This window comes from Microtus oregoni, unplaced genomic scaffold (genome assembly GCF_018167655.1).
Source record: "Microtus oregoni isolate MIOR12 unplaced genomic scaffold, Mior012 000021F_ref0000039, whole genome shotgun sequence".
In the NCBI taxonomy this organism is placed as follows: Eukaryota; Metazoa; Chordata; class Mammalia; order Rodentia; family Cricetidae; genus Microtus; species Microtus oregoni.
The window spans coordinates 4,974,305-4,997,304 of NW_024543080.1; the positions used below are offsets into that span (position 1 = coordinate 4,974,305).

General features: G+C 47.4%; 1 protein-coding gene across 9 annotated transcripts in view; it reads right to left on the bottom strand.

Annotated features, from left to right (window-relative positions):
* The window catches only part of Septin11 (septin 11), an 84,326-nt gene that overhangs the window by 10,996 nt on the left and 50,330 nt on the right, over positions 1 to 23,000 (bottom strand). For all 9 annotated transcript variants that reach the window (XM_041671217.1, XM_041671212.1, XM_041671220.1 and 6 more), the window contains exons 3-7: positions 18,217 to 18,412; positions 11,977 to 12,163; positions 9,151 to 9,312; positions 6,773 to 6,869; positions 5,799 to 5,967 (exon numbers count right to left, since the gene is read on the bottom strand). In XM_041671217.1, coding sequence (XP_041527151.1) covers positions 5,799 to 5,967; positions 6,773 to 6,869; positions 9,151 to 9,312; positions 11,977 to 12,163; positions 18,217 to 18,412 — 811 coding nt within the window. The remainder of the gene's footprint in view (positions 1 to 5,798; positions 5,968 to 6,772; positions 6,870 to 9,150; positions 9,313 to 11,976; positions 12,164 to 18,216; positions 18,413 to 23,000) is intronic.

Below are 23,000 nucleotides of genomic sequence, written 5' to 3' on the forward strand. Positions count from 1 at the left end.
CAGTGTCATTTACACACTAACGTGCGAGCGAAATGGGCTTTCTTCCTCTCTGTGCTGAGACAAATATGTCCAAAAGCACAGTGCAGTGCCCAAGGCCTGCAGCTACCCCGCCAGGTCCACAGAGTTCTGCAAGATGGCGGACCTAGTATCCTGGGTGAAATGGCAGAGCTCGTGTACCACAAAGAAACAGGAGTTCCTGTGCAAATGGCACTTCCTTCTCTCCTTAGCAGTTTATCTAGGACAGCTGGATAGTAACAGAACCTGCAGGTGGCGTCTACCTTTAATGCAGACTGAATTCACACCGAGGGCAACTTTACTGCAGACTAGACGGCGGCCATGGGTACTCCCAGGAACCCTCTAGCGGCACTCAGAATTCACACTTGTCCACTCAGGTGGTGAGAGGAACACCCAGTGGGGAGGCACTCTGGTGCGGGAACACAACGGGTAGACAGTTACAGTCATATGAAGAGTGTGACTAGGTTCGGAATGTCATACCTCATTAGCCCACAGGAGACAAGTTCTCCTGCCCTGCACACTGCCAATGCTCTCTGCTGGGAAGCAAGCATGCGCTTTGAGTTTCAGAAGTTACTTTTATTATATGAGACAAAAACGAGTTGGAAATACTAGTATTGGCTAACATTAAAGTGATTTTTAAGAGACCTAGAATTTTATCAGTAGTTACCTTTAAAGTAACTCACAAATGACTGTCTCCATCAGCTTGTGATAAACTCATCACCTTTATCTGTGAATCAGACTTGCACAAAGGATAGCCTAGCCCTGTTATAAAATCTTACAGAAAATTTAGTTTTCTATTTAGTATCACGAACAGACCTCTCTCGTCAAGCAGTGTTCCTTATGCAGAAACACACCCAACCTGTGTTCTGAAATCATGACCTGGCTTCAGGAGAAGAACTTCAAAGGGACGGGTTCTGGAGTCAAAACAGCAAGGATCGGCCATGCACGGTGGGCCCACCCTCACAGCACACCATGGCCACACGGACACATCTTAGTGTACTTTCCTAAATACAGATGCATGGACCCCTATCCGGCTTAGGAGACTCCCTGCGTGCACAGGGGCACCACAGCAAGGGCATCATTGGCAGTTCCCAACTTTAAAACAGGAGCCATTGACTCCCTTTGCTAAGTGAGACACTGTGGTCAGCTCACAAGGGTCTCAGCTGGTCGGGAGGACCTGATGTTCTCTTTGGAAGCCCATAGGAGCAGGTTTTCTTCGCTGGCATCAAGGAAAAGGACGCCCCGAATCTTAGGGGTCCATAGAGAGCAGCCTCCTCCTTGTCTGATTCTCCTGGAACCATCTGATAGAAGGTATGTCAGGGTCTGATCATTGTCACCAGGACTTACGGAGCACTTTTTACACATGAATGCATTAAACCCTGTAATAAGGTCATAGAGTAGACATCTCCCATTCCCCATCTTATAGATGGAGGAATGTGGGCACAGGGTAGTCATTTGCCTTGGTTGCACCATGAAGGTGTCAAGGTACCAGGACTGAACCTAGGCCACTCACTGATGGGAGCCCTACCCACTTTCCACTTGGCTGGTGAGCCAGGGCCTTATATACCCCTAAAACAGCCTGAGGGGACTCTGTGAAAGAAGAGGGTGGTACCCCAGCATTTTCTGTGAGTCAGAGAGAAGATGCCACTTTGAGAGGAAGGATGAACAATTTGGACAAGGGTATGCCATAAAGGGCAATGGTATCTCAGGAGAAAAGCCCAGAAACACTAGACAGAAAGGGGCTCGGAGAAGGACAGACCTTAGCCAAGAAGGTCTTGGGTGCTCTGGTTGGCAGAACTGTGCTCCAAGGCCACAGAGCCACATGCATAGAGGCAAACAGGAAAGGCGGACAGAGGAAAGAGCAGCTGGTGCCCCGGTATCCAGGAAATCTTTTAGAGATCAAGAAAGGCACATGGCGAAATCTAGGTGGGCTCAAGGACAATACCAGGACCATGGGTGAGCGCGAGTGCTCTCGCTGCCCAGAACTGCCCAGCCCTACCCTATGTGGTCTCCCACTGGCTCCCACTGGCTCCCACTACTAGAATTGGTGGCCCAATAAACCTGCCTCGGAGGTCACAGCCTGCTCCAAAGAAAGGACTGATTTCAACATCCAACCTCACAGGAAACCTCTGCTGGAAGAATTTAAAAACTTTTAGCCTTTCAGTTATACTTCTCCCAGTCACCCCAACTGCCCCTGGGGAGGGGAGCTCCCAGGTACATCCAGGAGCATTTTCATCTTGAGAGATCTGAGCTAAATAGAAAGGCATAGGGAGTTAAGGTCTTAACGTCAATGGAGTAGTAATTTCTGGCTGTAAAAGAAACAGCACTGAATTACTAAATGAATACCGTAGTAGCTGACTCTGCTGCAATCCTTTTTCTGTTTGTTTTTGGGGTTTTTCTCCTAGTAAGGCTGCTAGAGATCAACTCAACGGCGGCATCTCCTGAGAAGGTCAGACCTGGCGGCACAAACCTCTCATCCCAGCCCTAGGAAGGTAGATGAAGGTTGAGCTTCCCTGAGTTTGAGCCCAGTCTGGCGAGTGAGAGGCCAGTGAGGATTACACAGGGAGGCCTAAGAAGACACTGATGTGGTAAAAGGTTTAAACTTGGACAAGGTCGGTCAGTTACCGGGTCCCTTTTCCACTCGCTTTGTCCAAGGTAGACTTGACGTGCAATGAAAACATCAAATGTTGATATTGGAAGGAGGGAAAATCAGAACATCCAGGAATGGTGCCGTCAAAGATCAACTGTGGTTTCTGTGTCTTTAGCTCTGCGCCCCTTGTTACACTGTCCCCAAGGCTTAGGAACTGCTGTAGGCCCAAGAGTCCCAAGGGAGAGGCTGACTTCCTAACATAGTGCCATCAAGGGGATTCACACTCACTTCACACCGGGCCAAAGCCAGGTCTCTGTGGTGATCTTTCCCACAGCAGGAAGGACGTCTGAGTGAGGGGTGACTGCACAAGGAGGACCCATCTACACTTTAAATGGAAAACCCTGTCCTAGTTACTGAGGTAATCAATTTATTTTTAAAATCTTTCCTTTCACCTTTGTTTTTTTTAGGTACAAGCCTTGGTTATAATGTATATGGGTCTTGGTTATAATGTATATGGGTCTTGGTTATGATGTATATGGGCCTTGGTTATAATGTATATGGGCCTTGGTTATAATGTATATGGGCCTTGGTTATAATATATAGGTATAAACATTTTTCTATTTCAGCATCAAAAAAGAAATTTAGGGCCTATAGAAATGTGACCAAATGGGGAAGGAGGTGGGGACCATAACTCCAGTGTCATCAGCGAAATCTGAAGCCTGGAAGATGGTGTAGCCTGCAGCCCTGCTGGGCCTCCTCCTGGGCTTGTAGGAGCGGCCTTAATAAAAATACCAGCAACAGAGTCAGTGGGGTGACTGGGGGGGGGGGGGGAGGCAGGTGGACAGACAGACGGACTGCTTGCCTGCACAGGTAGGAAGGCAGCCCTGGCCATCCTGATGGGAAGGCCGGTCTTTTTGATGAAAGGCAGACAGACCACCTGGCTTCTCCTTGCGTTAGCAGGAACAGGTAGCATCCCAGACCCTCTAATTTCTCAAATTCCAGGACTTAAAAGAACACAGGTGTGCAGAATGGTTTTTTAACACAATGAGAGGCAAATTACCCCTAACAACCTACGCGGCAAGGAGTCCAGGCCATGACCTAGTCCAGATGTTAGGAGATCGCGGAAACAGATTTAGCCCCTACTTCCTGTCATTGCCGGTAAGGTTTTACTGGCTGGAATGCAGACATGCCCATTCATTTATATTACAGTCTAAGGTGCTTCCCAGTGAGACAAGCAGAACTGGATACGGTGATGAGACTCTGGTCTGTAGAACTGAATCAGTAAAGAAAGTCCTCTTGCTAAGTCCGCTTTGCTCCCTGATCTGGCCCAGATGGGTTAAGGACATGAGAAGCAGCAGAGCCAAGACTTGAACTCGGGCCCCTGATGCAGTGTTCCTCCACACTGTCTGGCCCTGGCCACTGCATCCAACTTTACAAAGTTTCTTTGTTCCACTTTTGAACATGGAAACAAATACACTATACAAAAGCCATTTTCCATCAGACTTACTAACCCTTAAATGTGCTTGGCTTTATGAACTTGGTTTCTGGTGTAAAACAAACAAACAAACAAACAAAACCAACAACAACAACAAAACATTGCAACCATAGAGAGACCTGCTATACCTGCCTTCACAGAACCACATCCTACCTGGCTGAAGACAGTCCACACGCCTGCAGGACCAGATTACATGACGAACGGCTGGAAGCCAGTCCTTTGTGTGAGATTTACATTTGTTCTCACAAACTCAGGCAAGCTTATGGGAGTGCAGTTTCACTGTGTGGGGAACTAGCCCAGAAAGTACTGAACTTTCTCTAAAGTGGTTCCAAGAGAGAACTCCTCCCACCAAAGGGGCTGTTCAGATGACTGGAGACTATTTCACTCAGCACTGGAGGCTCGGGTTCTTTGGCCAGCCATCAGTTCTGTGGCTCATACATTTTACAGCGTGTCCTCGTGGTGCACAAGAGGTGGAAAACAAGTCGCTCAAAGGCACTGCAGCCTTTACCAGAAGAGGCTCAGGGTCCAGAAAAACCTCCCGTTGGCTCAACTGAGATCGTCCTTAAGAACACTGCTCAGGCTCAGACTGGACGATTCCTTCCTCTACCAGGAGGTGGCGATCTGGCCTTGAGCCTCACTTTCCACAGTGACTCAGAGCCATGCTTCCAATCAACCCAACCAGCTATCTTTCTCCACCACGGCAAGCTCTATCAGAAGGTGGGCAGTTGCTAGGGCGCTGAGCCTAGCTTGCTTTTAAATTTATTTTTATGTGTAGGGGTGTTTCGCCTGAATTTATGTATGCACCACACGTGTGCCTGGTGCCCAAAGAAGCCAGAGGAGAGTATCCAATCCCCAGGAACTGAAGCTTCAGATGGCCACGAGCCTTGATGTGGGCGTTGGGATCAAACCACTGAGCACCTCTCCAGCTCCAATCGTCTCTTCTTCCTCTCACACTTCACCTGTCCATCCATCCGTGAGGTGGAAAATACGTAAGCTATCGAAGCTTTTATCTTTCCTACCCGCTTTCAGAACTGAACACCAGTGTGAAAAATCAAGAGAACTTGAGGGCTAGAGAGAGGGCTCAGTGGTTAAGCCACTGGCTGCTCCTACAGAGGATCCGAGTTTGGTGCCCAGAACCCACATCAAGTTGCTCACCTGTAATTCCAACACCAGAGGATCTGACACCCCCTGCTTTCTGGCCTCTGTGGCAACGCACACAAGCATGCATGCACACACACATACACATACGCATGCACGCGCACACTCTTTTTGTAAAAAACGAGTATTTGAAAGCTAGTGGCCTTAGGAAGTTAAATCTGTTCAGCACAATGAATGTGGCGAATGTGGGGGTGTGGGTCAGTCACTACACCCCACAAACAGAATTTTGGTTGTTGGGGTCAGGAGCCAGGATTCAGAACAACCCCCTTTCCCTGACTATGGAACTTTAGGCAGTTGCTTACATTTTGAGTGCTTTGAATGTTAGCACTTGTAACAACCCCTCCGGAGTGTCAGCAATAAAAACACCCACTTCACTGAGCAGAGATAAGTGGGTACCACAGCCCCCTAAGATTTGCGCTATTAACCCCTCCCTACCAAGCCTCTGTAGTACCAGAGCCTCAGTCCTGACAATCCTTTCCGGGGTGCGCCGATACACCGCCCCGCACAGCCAAGACACCCGTCCGATGTGTGCACTCCTACCTGAAGGGCTTGCTGTCGGGGTCGGTGTCCTTGAAGCCCATTTCCTCAAGTTTACAGCGCCGGTACAACTCATAGTGGCGCGTGTGCGTCTGCTCTCGCAAGTCCTCCATGTTCACGCGGATCAGCATCTCCCTCAGCTTCACGAAATCACAGTGGTTTTCATTCTCCACTACAGGAAACCAGCAAAGGGGAGGAAGGCCATTACAGCGAAGTCACTGACAACAGAAGTGACACTCAAGAGGGGTTGTCACTGACCCTCGGAGGTCTCAGAGGCATGGAGGATGCCGTGGTGGTCCCTCCCTCCACTCCCAATAAAACACTAACCACGATGGTGTAAAGAGAGTGCTGAAGAAGGGGCTCCCCAAATCTTTCCTTTACCTTCCTGACCATTCTGCCATGCAGACTGTGGCAGAGGTCTGGGGTGCCAGCTGACTGCCCAACAGGGGTAACGTTTGGCTCCAAAGTGGGATTCCTACCTACCATGCTGTGCTGCCCCAACCCAGCAGGGCGGTGTTTAAATACCACCACTATTCCCGCTCACCCGATATGAAATAACATTTGCTGAAATAACATTTCCTTGGAAAACAGTTTTCCCAGCGACGAGGAAGAAACAAGAGCCCCTTGTTGGGAGGTTTGCGCTCTCTCCCAGCTTTCCGATGCTTTGCTGGTGCCATTGGCTCAAACTCCCTGGGAAGAACTCTTTCGTATCTTAGAAATTTTTATTAATTTCCCACACAGCCCGACATCTTGAGGGGCTGCCTCAGGCTCAGGGCCTGTAGCTGCTGCTTAGCCTGTCTACCTGACAGAAGACCGTTTCTTTCTTCCTCAGACCCACGGTGGCTAAATGGCACCACTCCTTCCCACCTGCACCAGGCGGACACCTCCCTAGACGACACAGGGAGAGAAGGACTGTGGCCATCATTTCTCCATCACACGCACTAACATGAGAGTCCCTTTCCCACGACAAGACATACCCTGCACCACACCCCAAGGGTACTGCCTGGCCTTGGCCATCTTGTTGCCAATCTTCACTTCTTCAGTGCTGCCAACCACAGCAAAGGGGAGATGGACCTGTCAGGCAACAGAAGAGGCAAGTGGTTATCCTCGGCAGCTCCAATCATAGCCTCTGACCCCATCACTCTTCCTGCTAGAGAGGGGCCTCTTTATGTAGAGAAAAGATGGTCACATGAAATGGGGGGAGGACGGGGATGGGGGACAGGGATGGACCTACAGACCCTGTAGCTAGGCAAATGTCCTTCATGAAGTATATATACTCTCTCCAGCCCAATACAGACTAGACTTGAGGATCAACTTGAGCTTGAGTTACATGTCATCGACCACAGCTGCCACGCATCACCTGTGTCCACAGGACACTTAAAACATGACTTGTGGAGGACTGGAAAGATTGCTTAGTGGTTAGGTGCACTAGTCACTCCTCCACAAAACCTAGGTTCAGTTCCCAGTTCCAGAAGATCTGATGCCCTCTTCTGGTCTCCATGAGCACTGCACGCACGTGGTACATATGCAAAACACTGCCACACACAAACAAAAGTAAATCTTTTGACATATATACACGGCTTGTGAGATCAAGATGATCACTTTTAAATTTCAATTACTTTTTAATTGATTCATGTTTAAATTTAAAAATGAAAGCAATGCAAAATATCTTCCCATTAAATATTAAATTTATTGATTGGTAGGAGTTTGCATTTCATTTAGCTTTGAGCTCAAACCAAATCTTTAACAAGAGATACAGAAGGGCTTTATGAAGGCAAAGAAAAATTATCTTGGGTAACTGTCTTCATATTGAAAAACTGTAAAGCATGTTAGGAATGACGAATGCATGATTGGCCTCTTGATTGTAATTTCATGACAGGTAAATGCAGATCAATTGTTTCTGATGGGTGTGAACTCTGACCTGAGGCTCGGGGTCATTAGAAGCAAATAGTGGATTCCAAAGGCCTGCGGTGGAACCGTTGCACTGGTGAGGTATAAATGGACTACGCCTAGCTTACATTGTATTTCTACTGAATGTGGTTGTTCTACTTCCTGGCTTTGCAGAGGTGGTGTGGAACCCAAGGCCCTCCATGAGCTAGGTGTGAGCTGACCACTGAGCTGAGCCCCCAGCTCCACAACTATTTCAGATGGCTAGTCAATACACAAATGTCAAGTGAGAAATATATTTGCTAAATACTGGCTCCAGCCTTGCACCCGAGCTTAGCTCAAGCAGAGATGGTACGGTGTCCAAGACAACGGACTCTTCCACACGGGGTTATCTGGTAGCTATGGCTCCCCCACTGCCAAGTGGGGGAGAAAACTGCTTTCTACTAGCACACAGGAGTCAGGAGATCTGAAGTGGCTGCTCTGAGAATTGTTTACGGCTCCCTGTCCACTGTGGAAAAGGGGTCGAAGGTTTCCAAGATGAATCTTCTTTCACACAGAATCAGGCAGCATCCATAGCTCAGGCTGCACACATGGCTTCTGTGTGATGCACAAGATACCAGAGTTTCCTGGTCCAGGGTACCTGAGACGGTTCAGCAGTTACAACTGAGTGCAGTGCTCCTACTGAGGACCAGAGTTCTGCTTCCAGCAGAAGATTCATCTTGAATACTCACAGAAAGATACACACATCCACATAATTAAAAATAATTCTGTTTTGTTTTGAGACAGGGTCTAATTATGTAGCCTTGGTTGGCCTGAAACTTGCTATATAGACCAGACTGGCCTCAAAATTATAGAGATATGCCTACCTCTGCCTCCCAAGTGCTGGGATTAAAGGCATTTGATCCAGTCAAGGTGGTTTATGCCCTAGCATTCAAGAGGCTGAGACAGGAGGATCAAAAGTTTGAAGTCAGCCTTGGCTATACTTTGAGTCTGAGGCCCAGCTTGGCTAGAGGAGACCTGGCCAGTGAGATAACACCTTCATCTCCTGATAGCTACCTCTCTGCGGTGGACAGCATCCTCTTACCTTCCTGTTTACCCGCAGATTCAGAGAAACAGCTCAGAGGGGGAAGCAGTACTGAGGCAAAGGGAGCCAGGCAGCCATATTTCTGCCAGCACAGACAGAGCAAGGGCTCTTTCCTTTGAGAGGCTTTGTATGAGGTCCCAGGCTAGTGTCACAAAGACTCCCCGGAGAAATCAGTGGTGGACAGAAAGCTAAAACAATCCTGACTCTCTTCCCTACTTGACAGCTGGGGAAACTGAGGCACTGGCTAGTTTCATGACTCGCAGCCACAGCAGAGCTAGAGTCCCACTGAAGACCCCAGCGCAGGCTTGTCCAGCCCCTCGATGCTGCCACTACACACGCGTTCTGGACGGCCTCCCTCCGCTCCCCACTTGACTGATGACTTACACTCATGGTTGCATTAATCTCGGCCACCGTTTCCTCATCTGTGGGGAACTGATAAATCTGGACTCCGTTGCTGACGAGTTCACTCATGATCTTGCTCTTGAATTTGTGCAATTCGTTCTTGGCAATGGTGTCTGCTTTTGCAATTATTGGAATGATGTTCACCTGCAAAGCAAGCATGTCCACGTTCACACAGTCCCGCTGCGAGAAATAAAACTAGACAAAAAAACAGAAGCTACAGGGCACCACTGTAAGATGCAGGTGATGTGAGATGCAGGCACAGGATCATCTTAGCTCGCCATCCTCGCATCCCACACCGACACTTGTAATTTCCTCTCCTGCACCGCCTCCCGCTTTACACGGTAAAAGGAAGTGCTTTTACTCTATGACAACAGTGACAACAAGGGAGTCAGGCCACTCTTTGAATAAACAGCTACTCCTTTCAGGGCGTGGTTTGTGGAGACCCAGGCAACTCTGCTAAAGCGGAGCATCATCGGCACTATGCAGGACCCCCTTTCCTTTCTGAAAATTTGGGGGATTTAAGTGTTAAACCAAAAATAAAAAAATAATAAGATATTTTTTTTAAATTACCTATTTTTTAAATTTCCTAACTCAGAGTTAATTCTTTTGAAGATCAGTTTTTATCAAATGACCTTTTCATCCAGGATCAAAAGCAAGGCTCACCTGAGCATGGTGGCACACACATCAAATGCCAGCACTAACGAGGCAGAGTCAGGAGGATGAAGTGGTCCAGGCTATCTATCCTCAGCTACATAGGAAGTCTGAGCTGGCATGAGCTACGTGAGACCCTGGCTCAAAAGCGGCAAGGCTCACTTTCAGTCTCAGTTAGAAAAGGAGAGCATTTAGAGTTTGACATTAATGACAGACAGTCCAGGGTGAGAGCCAGGACACCTGGGAATGCAGGCACAAAGCCCCAAGGACGTTATTTCCTACTCCCTAAACCCTGTTGAAAGGACACAGTCTTTCGAGAGAGGGTCTCATGTAGCCGGCGGTAAACCCACTCTGGGCTCAGGCTGGTTGGGACTCTGATTCCCCTGTCTCCACCTCCTTAGTGCCAGGATGACAAAATAACATTTTTTTTTTCGTTCGTGGTTAAAGATGAACTTTCTCCCTCTCTCTCTCTCGTAGGCACAGGGGTTTTAGAGAATGTTACAGACAGCTATCTAGACTAGACTCTCCGCCCAGTTCAGGAGCCCATGGTCTTTCAGTCACATTTGAATATTTTGCTTTTCCCCTTCAAGGGCCAAATCAAACTCCTGACAAACCAGAACAAGAGATATGCTGAAGTCTGTCTTCAATCTCTCTGTCACATCCTCCCAAACGCCATGGGCTTGGGCTTCCTCCAGTGGAGGGGAGCATCCCTAACAGCAAACAAAGGCTTCATCAGAACCCGAGGGACAAAGCTGACTGACTACCTGTGCACACACTGCAGACTGAGATGCAAAGACACAGACAAAACACGGCTTTCTCGGCCAAACTGACCAGTATAAATAGAGACACCAACTATCATATGAGCAGGTAATTACAATCTTCTAGAATGATCATAACTGATCATCTTCCCTTGACCTTTTTCAATGAAACTGAATTAAACAACACTGAAAGAGGGCACCTAGATCCCCGATAATATCATTCTGAGTTGTCTGAAAGTTGAATCTGCTTAGCGGTTGGACTCTTTGGTTTGTTTGGCCTCTGGTTTCTCCCTTTTCCTTTTGACTCCTTTCCTGAATGTCTCTAACAAATGGATGCTTAGAGAGCAGAAGGGCCTGCAGGTTTCCAAGGACCATGTGGAATGTGCCACTACCAAGACAGGGCAAGGTAAAACTCCCAGGAACTGAAGTCCAGAGAATTGAACAGAATGAGGAAGAATGTTATCCTTGCAGAGTCTGGTGGGGATGATGGTGGTGGCGGTAATAATAATAATAATAATAATAATAATAATAATAATAATAATACTTTAAGGCCAGTAGAGTATCTTTCTGTAGAGCACCATGAATGCTGGAAGCCCAAAGAGCCTGGCTGGTTCAGAAAGGAGCTCGGGGACAGATCAATTACTGAACATTCTCTCTATGTTTTAGTTCTCTGCAGAGAAAGAATCTCTTTAACAGTTTTTTTGTTTTTTGCGGGCAGGGGGTGGGTGGGTACAGCCAAAAACACATCCCAGGGCTTTGATCACCCAGTGAGAATCTCCACTGAGTGCCAGAGGGGCTCAGAGTCTGGGGGAAAGTACCACAGCTTAGTTTGTGGTTGTTCCTGACGCCCTTGAGTCATCCATTTCAGAACATAGTGTTTTCTGTTTATTTCAAAACAGAAAACTAAGTTAATTATAAAATTGGAATCAGATTATATCACGCCGACGGGCCCCCTTCCTTCAAGAGCTGTAGAAACAGAGGCTACAAACATGCCAGGCCCAGGGCCAAAAACGAAATGCAGACTTTATTTTCTTTTGAGACGAGTGCAGTTGAAAATCTCGAAGGCTGAGTGTCCTCAAGCAGGCAAAACATTAAAATCTGATATCACACTAAATTCAAATTATAGCCAGGGCTTTATAGGCCTCCAGGAGGGCCAATAAACTCCGTGCTTATCTACCAGTCCCCGTCTAAGAACTAAGGATAGTGCCGTGTGCTGGTTTTGTCTCCTCTTGACCAACACTCACAAGAGGTTTTTAGGCACTTATCTCATTCGGACAACCTCTATCTCTGTAATCTAGGAAGGAAGAAAGCGTTAACAAAACCCAGCTACATGCATTCCAGAAAATAACCTGGGTCCTTAGAGAAACAGCGCCAGAGAGGATAGAACTGCATCCAGTACCTTGCTATCTAGCTTCTTCATGGTGACCAGGTCCAGGGACTTCAGGGAGTGGCCCGTGGGGGCGATGAAGTAAAGGCAGGCATGAATCCTCGTGTCATGGTAGTTGAAGAGAGAGCGTTTAATTTTCAATTCCTCCTGCAAGTAGGCCTCAAACTGGGCATCAATATATTCCACTATAGGCTTGTAGCTAGAATGCAGAAGAACAATTTTTCAATTTTTTTAGTCTCAAAAAAAAAAAATTTTTTTTGCAGGTTGGGGCAAAAGTCTTCTGGGAAACATGGGTGACTCACTCTGCCCTAAGAGCCAGGACCCAAGTTCTTGACCTTCCTGCCTTCCCTTTCTGGGTTCCAGCAGCACACAGCCATTGTACTGGCCCCTAGACATCCGTCTGCACGTGCCTCATGCCTCTGCTGGCAAGGTCCTTTAGCTCGACCCTCTAAAACAATCCGTCTTAATAAAGTGATTCTGACAGCTTCTAATGCCTGCTTGGCATTGGTGCAGCGAAAGACACCAGCCTGCGACTTCAGAACAGGACATCGCTGTCCCCAGCTTTCCTCGGGTCCTCTGCACATCCCCTAGAGGCACGCAGGCTGAACTCTGCCTTCCAGAAAGTTCATCAAGACACTGAAGAGCCTGGACAACTGTGATTTAAGATTCTGTCCGTCCTCTAACCATAACTTCTGTTCCCCGTCCTGCCACACCAAGTCACAGCTAACTCTGTCTTGGACGACTAGGGATGAGTCTATTACCTGGCCATGAAAATCATCCACAGCCTACCAGAAACACATTCTTCAGGAAGTAAGCAACAGGTCCATTAACCCTTTCAGTCTCTAAGGGAACCAATCAGAGGGTCTTGGTTTTAGCAGCAAAGGCACAGATCTGTTAGGAACGGAGGCTTTACTTCTCTCCAGACTTACTTTCTGCTGTAAGTTTATAAGAACCGTTCAGTAGTAAGAAAGCAAGTCTTTCAACATCTAGATCCTAGACCCATAAATTAAACTGAAAGCTCCCACAGGACGCTACAAAACCTTACAGTGGGATGAAGCAGAGCGGAAGGGAGCGCGTGCGTGTGCGCGTGCGTGCATGTGTAGGTTGGAGGGCAACTTCAGGCACTGCTCCTCAAGAGCCATTCTCTTTCTTTTTTTGGGACAGGGTCTCTGGCTGGCTTGGGGCTTGCCAGGCAGGCTGCTAGCTGGCCACTGAGGACCAGGGATCCGCTGGTGTCTCCTCCCCAGAACCAGAATTACCAGCACGCAGCACCACACGTGGTTTTTGGTATGTATTTCAGGAGGTGAACTCAGGTCCTCGTGCTTGCATAGCGAGCACTTATATGGAATGAGACATCTCCACAGCCCCTTGTTTAGGTGTTTGGAGGCAAAGTCTCGACAAGTAGCTAGCCTTGGACTTGCTATGTTGCCCAGGCTAGCCTCTGCTCAAACTTGTGGCATTCCTGCCTTAGTTTCCCGAGTGCCCGGACCACATGTACGTATTCCTACACTTAGCTACTAAACATTGCTCACTGTATTCCTTCTTTGATGATCTGATCATAATCCACTGGAAGAATGTAAACAGTCTCTCTACAGGCTTAACAAAAAAAAGGTAGACTATGTCTCATCAATTAAAATTATAATTGTGAAACCCCAGTGCAAAGGATAGCGGTTGATAACGAGAATCTTTACTGTCTCAGTTTTGAAATATAGGTACAAATTACATAACAATACCCATGTTCGATGACATTTTCAGGTAGTTGTGTAAGAGAATCATGGATTCAGGTCAAATTGCCAGCCAGCATCATAGTCACCAGCCCCATGGCCTTGGACCGGTCCCTAAACCTTTCTGTGTTTCACTTTCCCATAAACAAGCCAAGCACCAAAATAACAGCTTGAGTAGATCCTGGTACACACTTCCAATCCTGGTACCAGGAGGCAGATGAAGGAAGACCGAGAGTTCAAGGCCAGCCTCAGCTGCGCAAGCTCCAGGCAAGCCTGGGCTACAAGAAACCCTGTCTTTAAAAAGGTAATACAAATAAACCCAGAATGCAGTAAATCCAAGGAAAGTGGTTGGGGTTTTTTTTAAAGGAGGGGGGAAGAGAAAGCGCCCCAAGAACTCCACACCCTTTTCAGTACCTACTTCCCTAGTACTGAGCCCCACCCTATGGGGAAGTGGACAGCCCAGGAGGTCACCCATCATGTCTGGGGGGCTGAGCTGCAGAGTTTCCTAACTGGGGCAGGCTGTTCTTGTCAGCAGCCCCTTATCCCACCAAGAAGAAGATACTACCAATGTGTTCTTGCTTCCTTGTTTCTGAGTCTGGGCCGTCCCTGCCTTGTCTCAGGAGCAGTCCCAAGCTTGGTTCTGCTTTCTACTAATTTCTACTAATTGCCTCTGGTCTTAAGCCGCCTCCACGCTGGGGTGGAGTGGGGTGAGAGCGTGCTGGAGACTGCTTGGAGAGCTGGGATCCTTTGCTCTCTTTGTCCCTTAGGCCTCCTTTGCTGCTTCTACCAAACTCCTGCCAGCCCTTCACCCTCTCTTCCTCTGTGGTTACCCTGGAAAACCACATTTATTCTGACCATCCCTTCGATGACAAGCCACAGCCCTCTACCTCCAGTCCAGTCTTTCCGATGAGTTTTAGATCCCTGCATCCGACTGCTTACGAATCTTTCCGATGGGTCTTCTCTTCTACACCCCATAGGAGCCCTTCCTCCCTACTCGCTATGGTCAGCCTGTGGGTGCCAAACCTGGAGTTCAACATGCAGCCCCTTTCCTTCCCAGCCAAGGGTGAAATCTCCAGCTAGCACAAGGGAGCGAATGCCTATTCTGTGAAATAGAACTGTCCTCACCAACATCACTAGCTAAGTGCCAGGAGGCTTTTTAAAGCAAGGAGGAGGGAGAAAAAGGACCAAAAAGAAGAAACGGAGAGAGGAAATGATATCATTCTAAACAAACAAAAGCCACTGGGCTCTCGGAGAACAACGTCCTTAGGCTAAAGTTTCGTTATGGGAATGAGACAATGAAGAGTTTCCTCTGGGGAAACAGGCCAGCCTGTGGTTGCTCTCTCCCCAGTCTCCTTGAAACAAGCAGCCCACTGTGTCTCAACCCCTTCCACTCTTCTCTGTACTCCCAGAAAGATAGAGCGGAACCTAAGTGCCTTTTGTCCCCATCACTATAGAAAGGACACCTGTCTAGTTTTGTGCTGCCGTCTGGATTGCGGCCCTATCACGTGAGCAGGAGGTAGGAGCGAGAACAAAGGGGTTGCTATACTGAACATAATCTCCTTCTCAGGGACCATCCCTTCCACTATGCATTCTGCGCATACGCTAGCCATGAGGACACAGTGAAATGAGATGTGTTCGCCCTCAAATCGCAGGGAAAAGCCGTTCTCTGCGGATTTTTTCTATGATCATTCTTGCAACATGGCCAGTGGAAACGTGACCCCATTTCCCATGATTACTGTGTGACCATGTTTTCTCTCTTTTCTCGCTATCTGTTAACCAAAGACTGTTTTCCTTACCTCTGGGCGCCTCTGCCAGGAAGCTGACTAGAAACCTGAATTGGAAGGGCAAACACTACCCTTCACTGCTGTTTCCTAACTATGGTGGAGACAGGGATTCTCTCAGTGGGCTGGACTGTCCACTTTCCAGGCAGGTACCTTACAGTTCATGGTACCTCCCAAAGGTGGGGCAAACTAATCTGGTTCTAGTTAGGGAGCAGGACTGCGCTGGCTCTTGCCTCTCCAGATCTCCCTCCCCTCATGCCCCTCATGCATGAGTACAGACAGCCAGAGCAAGGAAGTCCTTAAACAAGACTTAAACATAACAGGAAATCCTCCCAGACCCCTCTTCCTGCCTCCTTCTAGCTAGCCAGGGCAGGGGCAGATAATGTTCCAAGAATGCCGACATGTCCCAAGTCTATAAACACACTGGGACATTCCTGAGGCCCTGAATCTATGGCAGAAAAGCTTGCCTAATAGAGAAAAAGATAAGCCTGACTTTGAGAAAGTGCATCCCTTCCTATACAGTTACACACTGATGCAAAAATGCATATCCCACTTCCAATATTCTGATGGAAAGAGACTGTCCAGCAACTGCTTTTAGATAAGCCATTTAGGTTTATAGTCAATTGTCAACAATGCCTTTTGAGGCATGGGTCTAGAGCTTCAAAAGTCATTCAAAAAGGTTATGCGAGAGTTGTCAAGAAATTAAATAGGAAAAAATAATTGGTATCTAGGTTAGGTTAAAAATCACACTTCCTGTCTTCGGAGTCTCCTTGGAAACTATTATTTGACCCATATGAGTCAGCTCATTTCTTAAAGAGGACTCCAGATGCAGAGATGAGGATCTGCATGTGCTAGCTTAGCTATTCGGCAGCTTGTTGCTGGCCACTGAAAACCAGTCTAAGGGGAAGTCTCAGTTAGGGTGAGGCAAAAGGAAAACCAGAGGCGGTGTTGAGGCAATGTGGTCCTTCTGCAGATGTTAGACAGAGGCCGCTGCTCAGTCCTGTGGGAAGCCTGACAAGAATCCAGCCAGGGAACACATAAACACGAAATTCCCCAACTCCCAGAAGAAATCTATCCCACAAAGAGACAAGAGACAGGCTTTCCACTGAGCATAGTCCTGTACAGCACAGGGAACTGTCTCCAGCTCCCACAATGCACCTGGCTCTGCTCTGTCTCCAGCTCCCATAATGCAAGTGTGCCCTTCTCCTGGTCCCCAGGATTTTCTCCTCATGTGTTGCACTTCACATTAAAATGGCCTTCAGACACAACCTCCCCACCACCACGGCTAGGCGCTGAAAGTCAGAGGGAGGTCAGACAGAGCCTGGCGGGCCCTTCCCCAGGGCAGTACAGATGGCCCTACTTTGATCATATGCAAACCAAGTCCTTTTCACTAAAGTAACAGTTGCCCATGTTACCACAGGACAGTGTCTACTATGAGTGTTTAAAGTACTCTGCAGATAAAACAATAAAACAGACCGCATTGCTCAGCTAAAGAATGAATGACACATTTCTGTCAGGAACTGCGGTCCTTACTTCTACTGGGTACTGTTACAATGTATATAGATGACACTCATTCCTACACAAAAGATTTCAAATTCCACTTTACAGAATACATCCACAGAAATACACACGCCATTCTGAGGGAAGGATTTTTTAAAACTCTGTCACAGACACATTTTGTAAGCATAACATCCCACAACTGCTGAACATGAAAAGGGTGTGAGATAACCCCATAATGCAGTCACTATCCAAAAATGTGTCTAGAATCATCTTTGGGCCCGAGATGGTTTCAGCCTTCTTAAATCGCTTTTTGTACGAGCATAATTCCTGAAGGTCTAGAGGCCTCCACACTGAGAAGGCAGGCAGGGGAGGCATCCTGGGGAAGGCAGAATTCCCATGTTAGTTGTCCACCCCCCGAGAAGGACCATGAAATCTACATGGTCTGGCCTTGGTCTCGTGGTTTCCTATAAATTATAAGGCTGCCATAAGCATGGTGGTAGAAATGAGGTTTTCTCTAATTGGTTTGGCCAACCTGCAAGGAAACCCACTTCACAGGGAAACTAAAGACTCAGCTCAGTTTGAGAACAAGTGGAACATTTTAAACAGTTAAACATCTGAAGTGAAGATGGAAGACCAGGGTCACTGACCAAGAGGGGAGAGGATGTGGCCCTGAGGACAGTTAACATACGCATCATGGCTCTCTGGCAAGTTCTAAGAATTAACAGCTTCCCTCAAAGAGGCAAACAGCCACTCGCGGGGAAGACCCACACTTATGTGGCTTTACAAAGGGGCTGGGGTTTCACAGAATAAAAACTCGCTGCAGTATTTTACAGTATAGCTTCAAGTCTATGTGATGAGTCAGGGCCTGATTTTAGGACCACACAGAATCCCCCGGTATTGAGCGACCTCTACCTGTGCACAAACCACCATGCCAAATGCTTTTAAAACATTTCACTTCTTTAGTAAGAGTTGTTTTCCCACACATACACAGGAATTTGTAGTATAAATTACCTAGTTAATCCTCTCTGCACAGAGGAAATTTTAATTCATTCCATTGATCCAAATTCCGCATTAGGCTCAACTCCCTGACCCCCAGTTGTTATTCAGACACTATTTGGTAATTCTGCAACCAGAGTCTTCTTCTAGGCCTCTGAATGTATCTGGGATGGACCTTCCTTGAGATGGAGCTTCCTTGAACTGCCTCTCTCCTGACCCATGTCTACAGCTACAAAAATCTTCAGACATACCTGTCATCTTTATTAATCTGATCTCCAAATCCCACCGTGTCGACAATGGTTAGCTTCAGCCGTACATTGCTTTCCTGAAGTTCGTAACTTCTGGCTTTTAACCGGACACCTGGCTCGTTGTGAGTAGCGGGGTCACTTTCAAACTTGGTGTTGAATAAAGTGTCCATCAACGTGGATTTGCCAATACCCGTCTCACCTATATAACCACAAAAAGAAAACCAAAACTGGGTTAGGAGGGGAGGGCAATATTCCTGGAAATTCCACTGTGACTCCCATAGTTCTTTCTATGGATGGTCTATGGATTGAACACTTCTTTAGGAAAGCCTCTAAATCTATCAACTATTCAGCAGAAGAGGGCTTGAAGTCACAGATCAGGATATTTTCTAGTAGCCAGGCCTGATGGTGCAGACTTCCTATCCCAGCAACACAGGAGGCTGTGATAGCAGAGTTACACGTTGAACAGCTAAGTGAGACTGCCTCAGAATAAAAAGTAAACAGAAATGGCTAGGGATACAGTCTAGTGGCAGACCCGCCTGGCACACAGGAGGCCCTGGGTTGGAAAAAAGGATATTTCTAACCCCTAGATAATCAGTACCTGTGAGTCTGCCTATGGCCACTTTGTATACCACAAGGATAAAAACTATCTCTTTTTCTCCTGACGGCCTGAAAAGATTATCAAGGAAAGATACATTAGTGGATTTAATGTTTAAAAAGTGTATGTTTCAAAACAACTCTTTGATAACAATAATCACCAAAGTTGCTAAGTTGCTACTTTGTGCCAGGCCCAAGATAGGAGGTCCCACACAGTCCCTCATTTATTCTCCCCGTTCCCCCATCACCTAGGCACTGGAGTTTCCTGCACTGGCAGACAAGGCACTAAGGTTCCGAATATCTTTCTTAAAGTCACAGTGTAAAGTGGCAGAGCCAGAGTTCAAACCTAGTGTCTATGGTCCTAGTGTTCACAGTTATTCCGATTATCTGTTATAGCTATGGCTCGGCATCTTTGCTGATTTCTCTGCTCTCCCCACCCTTTCCCCTCCTCTCTACTGAGCTGAAACCAAGATAACAAATACTAGTTTACGGATTTCATGGCCACAATTGTGATGATATTTTAAGCATGACTTAAAGCAACGGCTCTATTGATTTACAGAGCTATTTCAAGCCAAGGCTGTGTGCCGGGCTCCTCATAGGCACAAAGCAGAGGGAAGGTCACCAAAACAACTGCACCAGGCAGAGAGAGCCAAATGTGAAGCCGGGATGAACTGAGGATTGTAAACCTCCAGCTTAGGACCAAGCAAAATCTCTCATAACTTCGGTTCATCTATTCCGTCCCGGAGCTATGGGACAGGGAACTGAGCCTGTCGCTGCCCATGCACTGCTGAGGCCAAGGGTGCTGTCATGATTAGCAAGAGGAGGAGGGAACAATCAAGACGCACTCGTCATAAAATGCACCTTTTCAATGCAGCCAGCAGAATGTCCTCTTAGACTCAACGTCTATCAGCCCCCCAGCAATCCCCAACCCCGACCTGGCAACCCTTCCTGCAGTCCCGTCTCCTGAAGGAAAGCCGGAGTCATTTTTCAGATGGTGAAAGCCCACAGGGAAAGGAGAAATTCTAGAATCCATAGCCTTACGGCAACTCTCTCACAATATGGACAAAACTGAGCAATGAGAGCTTTACATTGTCGTAATCTTTGCTTCTCGACACAATGTAAGATAAAGTGGGATGGAGCTTTCTGGTTTGGGCCTTTTCTGACGCGCAGCCTGATGTGGCTTGCCACTTAGCATTGATTCGTTTCTTCAATAAAAAGTTGCTCGAGTGCACTTTCCTTACCCTGTAACCTTCCCAGTGTGTCCCCGACGGATAGAATTTCCTCCCTCATCAGCCCTCAGCCAGCCAGTATTTTTCCAGTGCCTACTATGTACTTAGCCCTGTGCCAAGTTCTAGGAATATAACAATGAACTAGGCTGATACGGTGTTCTCTCATATCTTAGAATCTGGTCTAGAATGTAACCAAATACCAACTGGACGTTGCTAAGGACGAGCTAGGGGACTATCATTCGAAGCGCCTGCGACAGCCACACTGTGCTCCTGAGCAAGACCACACCTTCTCCCCTGCAACCTCGTGAGTTGCCACAGAAAACAGGACGACGTCCTGGCCTCTGACCCAAAGACAACCACAGAAGCCTGGAGGCTACAGCGCTGCATAGGAGAGTCATCCAAGTAGAGCGCTTCTCAAGAAGAGACAGTCAGCACACTGTCATGGCAAGAGACGTAAACAGGCAGAGATGATGAGGGAGGGAAGGCTACGAACTCATGGAGACGAGAACAGGTTGATACAGAAGGGCAATACTAGATGCGGAGTTATAAAGCTGGTGTTTCAAGCAAGGAACTCAGGACTGCGAGGGGTGCACCCACACACTGAGACAATGGGGATGTTCTACTGGGAACTCACCAAGACCAGCTGGCCTGGGTCTGGAAAAGCCTGGGATAAAACCGGACTCTCTGAACATAACGGACAATGAGGACTACTGAGAACTCAAGAACAATGGCAATGGGTTTCTGATCCTACTGCACGCACTGGCTTTGTGGGAGCATAGGCAGTTTGGATGCTCAACTTACTAGACCTGGATGGAGGTGGGGGTTCCTTGGACTTCCCACAGGACAGGGAACCCTGATTGCTTTTCGGGCTGGGGGGGGGGACTTAATTGGGGGAGGGGGAGGGAAATGGGAGGCGGTGGCGGGGAAGAGACAGAAATCTTTAATAAATAAATAAATTTAAAAAAAAAAAGTTTAGGGGGCTGGAGAGATGGCTCAGTGGTTAAGAGCATTGCCTGCTCTTCCAAAGGTCCTGAGTTCAATTCCCAGCAACCACATGGTGGCTCACAACCATCTGTAAAGAGGTCTGGCACCCTCTTCTGGCCTTCATCCATACACACAGACAGAATATTGTATACATAATAAATAAATAAATATTAAAAAAAAAAAAAAAGTTTAGTTGGATAGGGTTTGGTCCTAAGGGCACCATTCCCTTTGTCTATCTAGCAGAGAGCAAGCCTCTCTTACAGAGTGCTAATCTCCTTCAACAATGACAGCACCCACCCCCCCCCCAGCATCTACCTCAGTTGCAACACTAAGCTTCTTAATGTTCAAACTATATTTGTGTTTCTTTCTGTATCGTTTGTTCTTCTTCACTGCAAACCTCTGCAAGCATTATCAACAATAACTTTACACAGACTCAACAATATGCAATTTTTCATATTTTCTCCACCAAGGAACTAGCCTGTTACCTTTTTGGGGGGGGGGTTGTTTTTAAGACAGGTTTTCTCTGTAACTTTGGGGCCTGTCCTGAAACTCATTCTGTAGACCAGGCTGGCCTTGAACTCACAGAAGTCTGCCTGACTCTGCCTCCCAAGTGCTGCGATTAAAGGCGTGCGCCACACCCAAAAAAATAAAAAAATAAAAAATAAAAATAAAAAATAAAAAAAAAAAAGCTGGTGTTTGAGGACTCAGCATCCTAATGAGGATAGATGTGGGGATGGCAGGGTGCACAACAACAAACTGTTGACAGCTTGCACCTCGGTTATTACCTGGATGTCGCTCCAGATGGCTCTGCGTCTGGCTGGATAGTATTTGAGACTGAGTTTGGTCTTCCTTACTTTGCTGAAAATGCATTTTCTCATTCACACACACACCCCAGTATAAAAAAAAATAAGCCAGTCTGCTTCTTCATGAGTGGCCCTTCCCAAGCCCATGATTCCCTTCCTCACAAATTAGCCATGAGCAAAACAAAATTACTGTGTGATAGACACAGATAAGAAGGAGCAGTCTCCCCGTAAGAGACTCAGACTGTGCTGGGCAGCCTGCTGGTGGCAGTGCCCACACCACCGTGCGCACATGTCACGCAGGGACTATTTGGGTCCCTGAAAACTGTCCCTGCAGGACACCAGCAAAGAGGCAAGCAGGGCCCCCACCCCAGAAGTTTCCAGCATGTCAAAGGTTGTCATAGAGTGACTTATTTCTCTCTCACGTTTCCCTGAGGGCAGCAATAAAACTTCCACTTACAAGGCAAGGATTCTACCCGAGACTGCAATTAATCTCTCCTTTCACTAGCTGAGGATGCTCGTGCCACTTGGGGATGCCACCCATCATCTTTCTAAAAAGATAAGGCTGTTGAGTGATCGTCTACATTAAGGTGGAAATTGTGAACAGTTAGCATTCTGGACCCTACTTACAGCAAAAAGTTAATCAACCGGTTGCAAAAACCACTTTCCTCTAAATGTCCAAGTGTTTGGCTTCCCAGGTCTGTGCTCTCTCTGTGCTTTTTATTTATTTATTTATTTATTATGCATACAATATTCTGTCTGTGTGTATGTCTGCAGGCCAGAAGAGGGCACCAGACCTCATTACAGATGGTTGTGAGCCACCATGTGGTTGCTGGGAATTGAACTCAGGACCTTTGGAAGAGCAGGCAATGCTCTTAACCACTGAGCCATCTCTCCAGCCCTCTCTGTGCTTTTAAGGGCTTTAAATAGATGCAGCAACACTAACCAAGGTTGGTTCACCAAGAGCAGTCGTGGGACGCGGCAGCAGGAAGGGTCATAGAACCAAGAGGGGTGTGTCCTTTGCAGTTCTGGGGTCCTGCTCAGGCTCCACAAGTGTTCCATCTCGTAGCTAACTGTTCACAACGTCTTTTGTTTGTCTCATGTTTTTGAGACAGGGTCTCATGGCGTAGCCCTGGCTGGCCTTGAACTCTGTAGATCTGCAGACCTTTGCCTCCCAGAG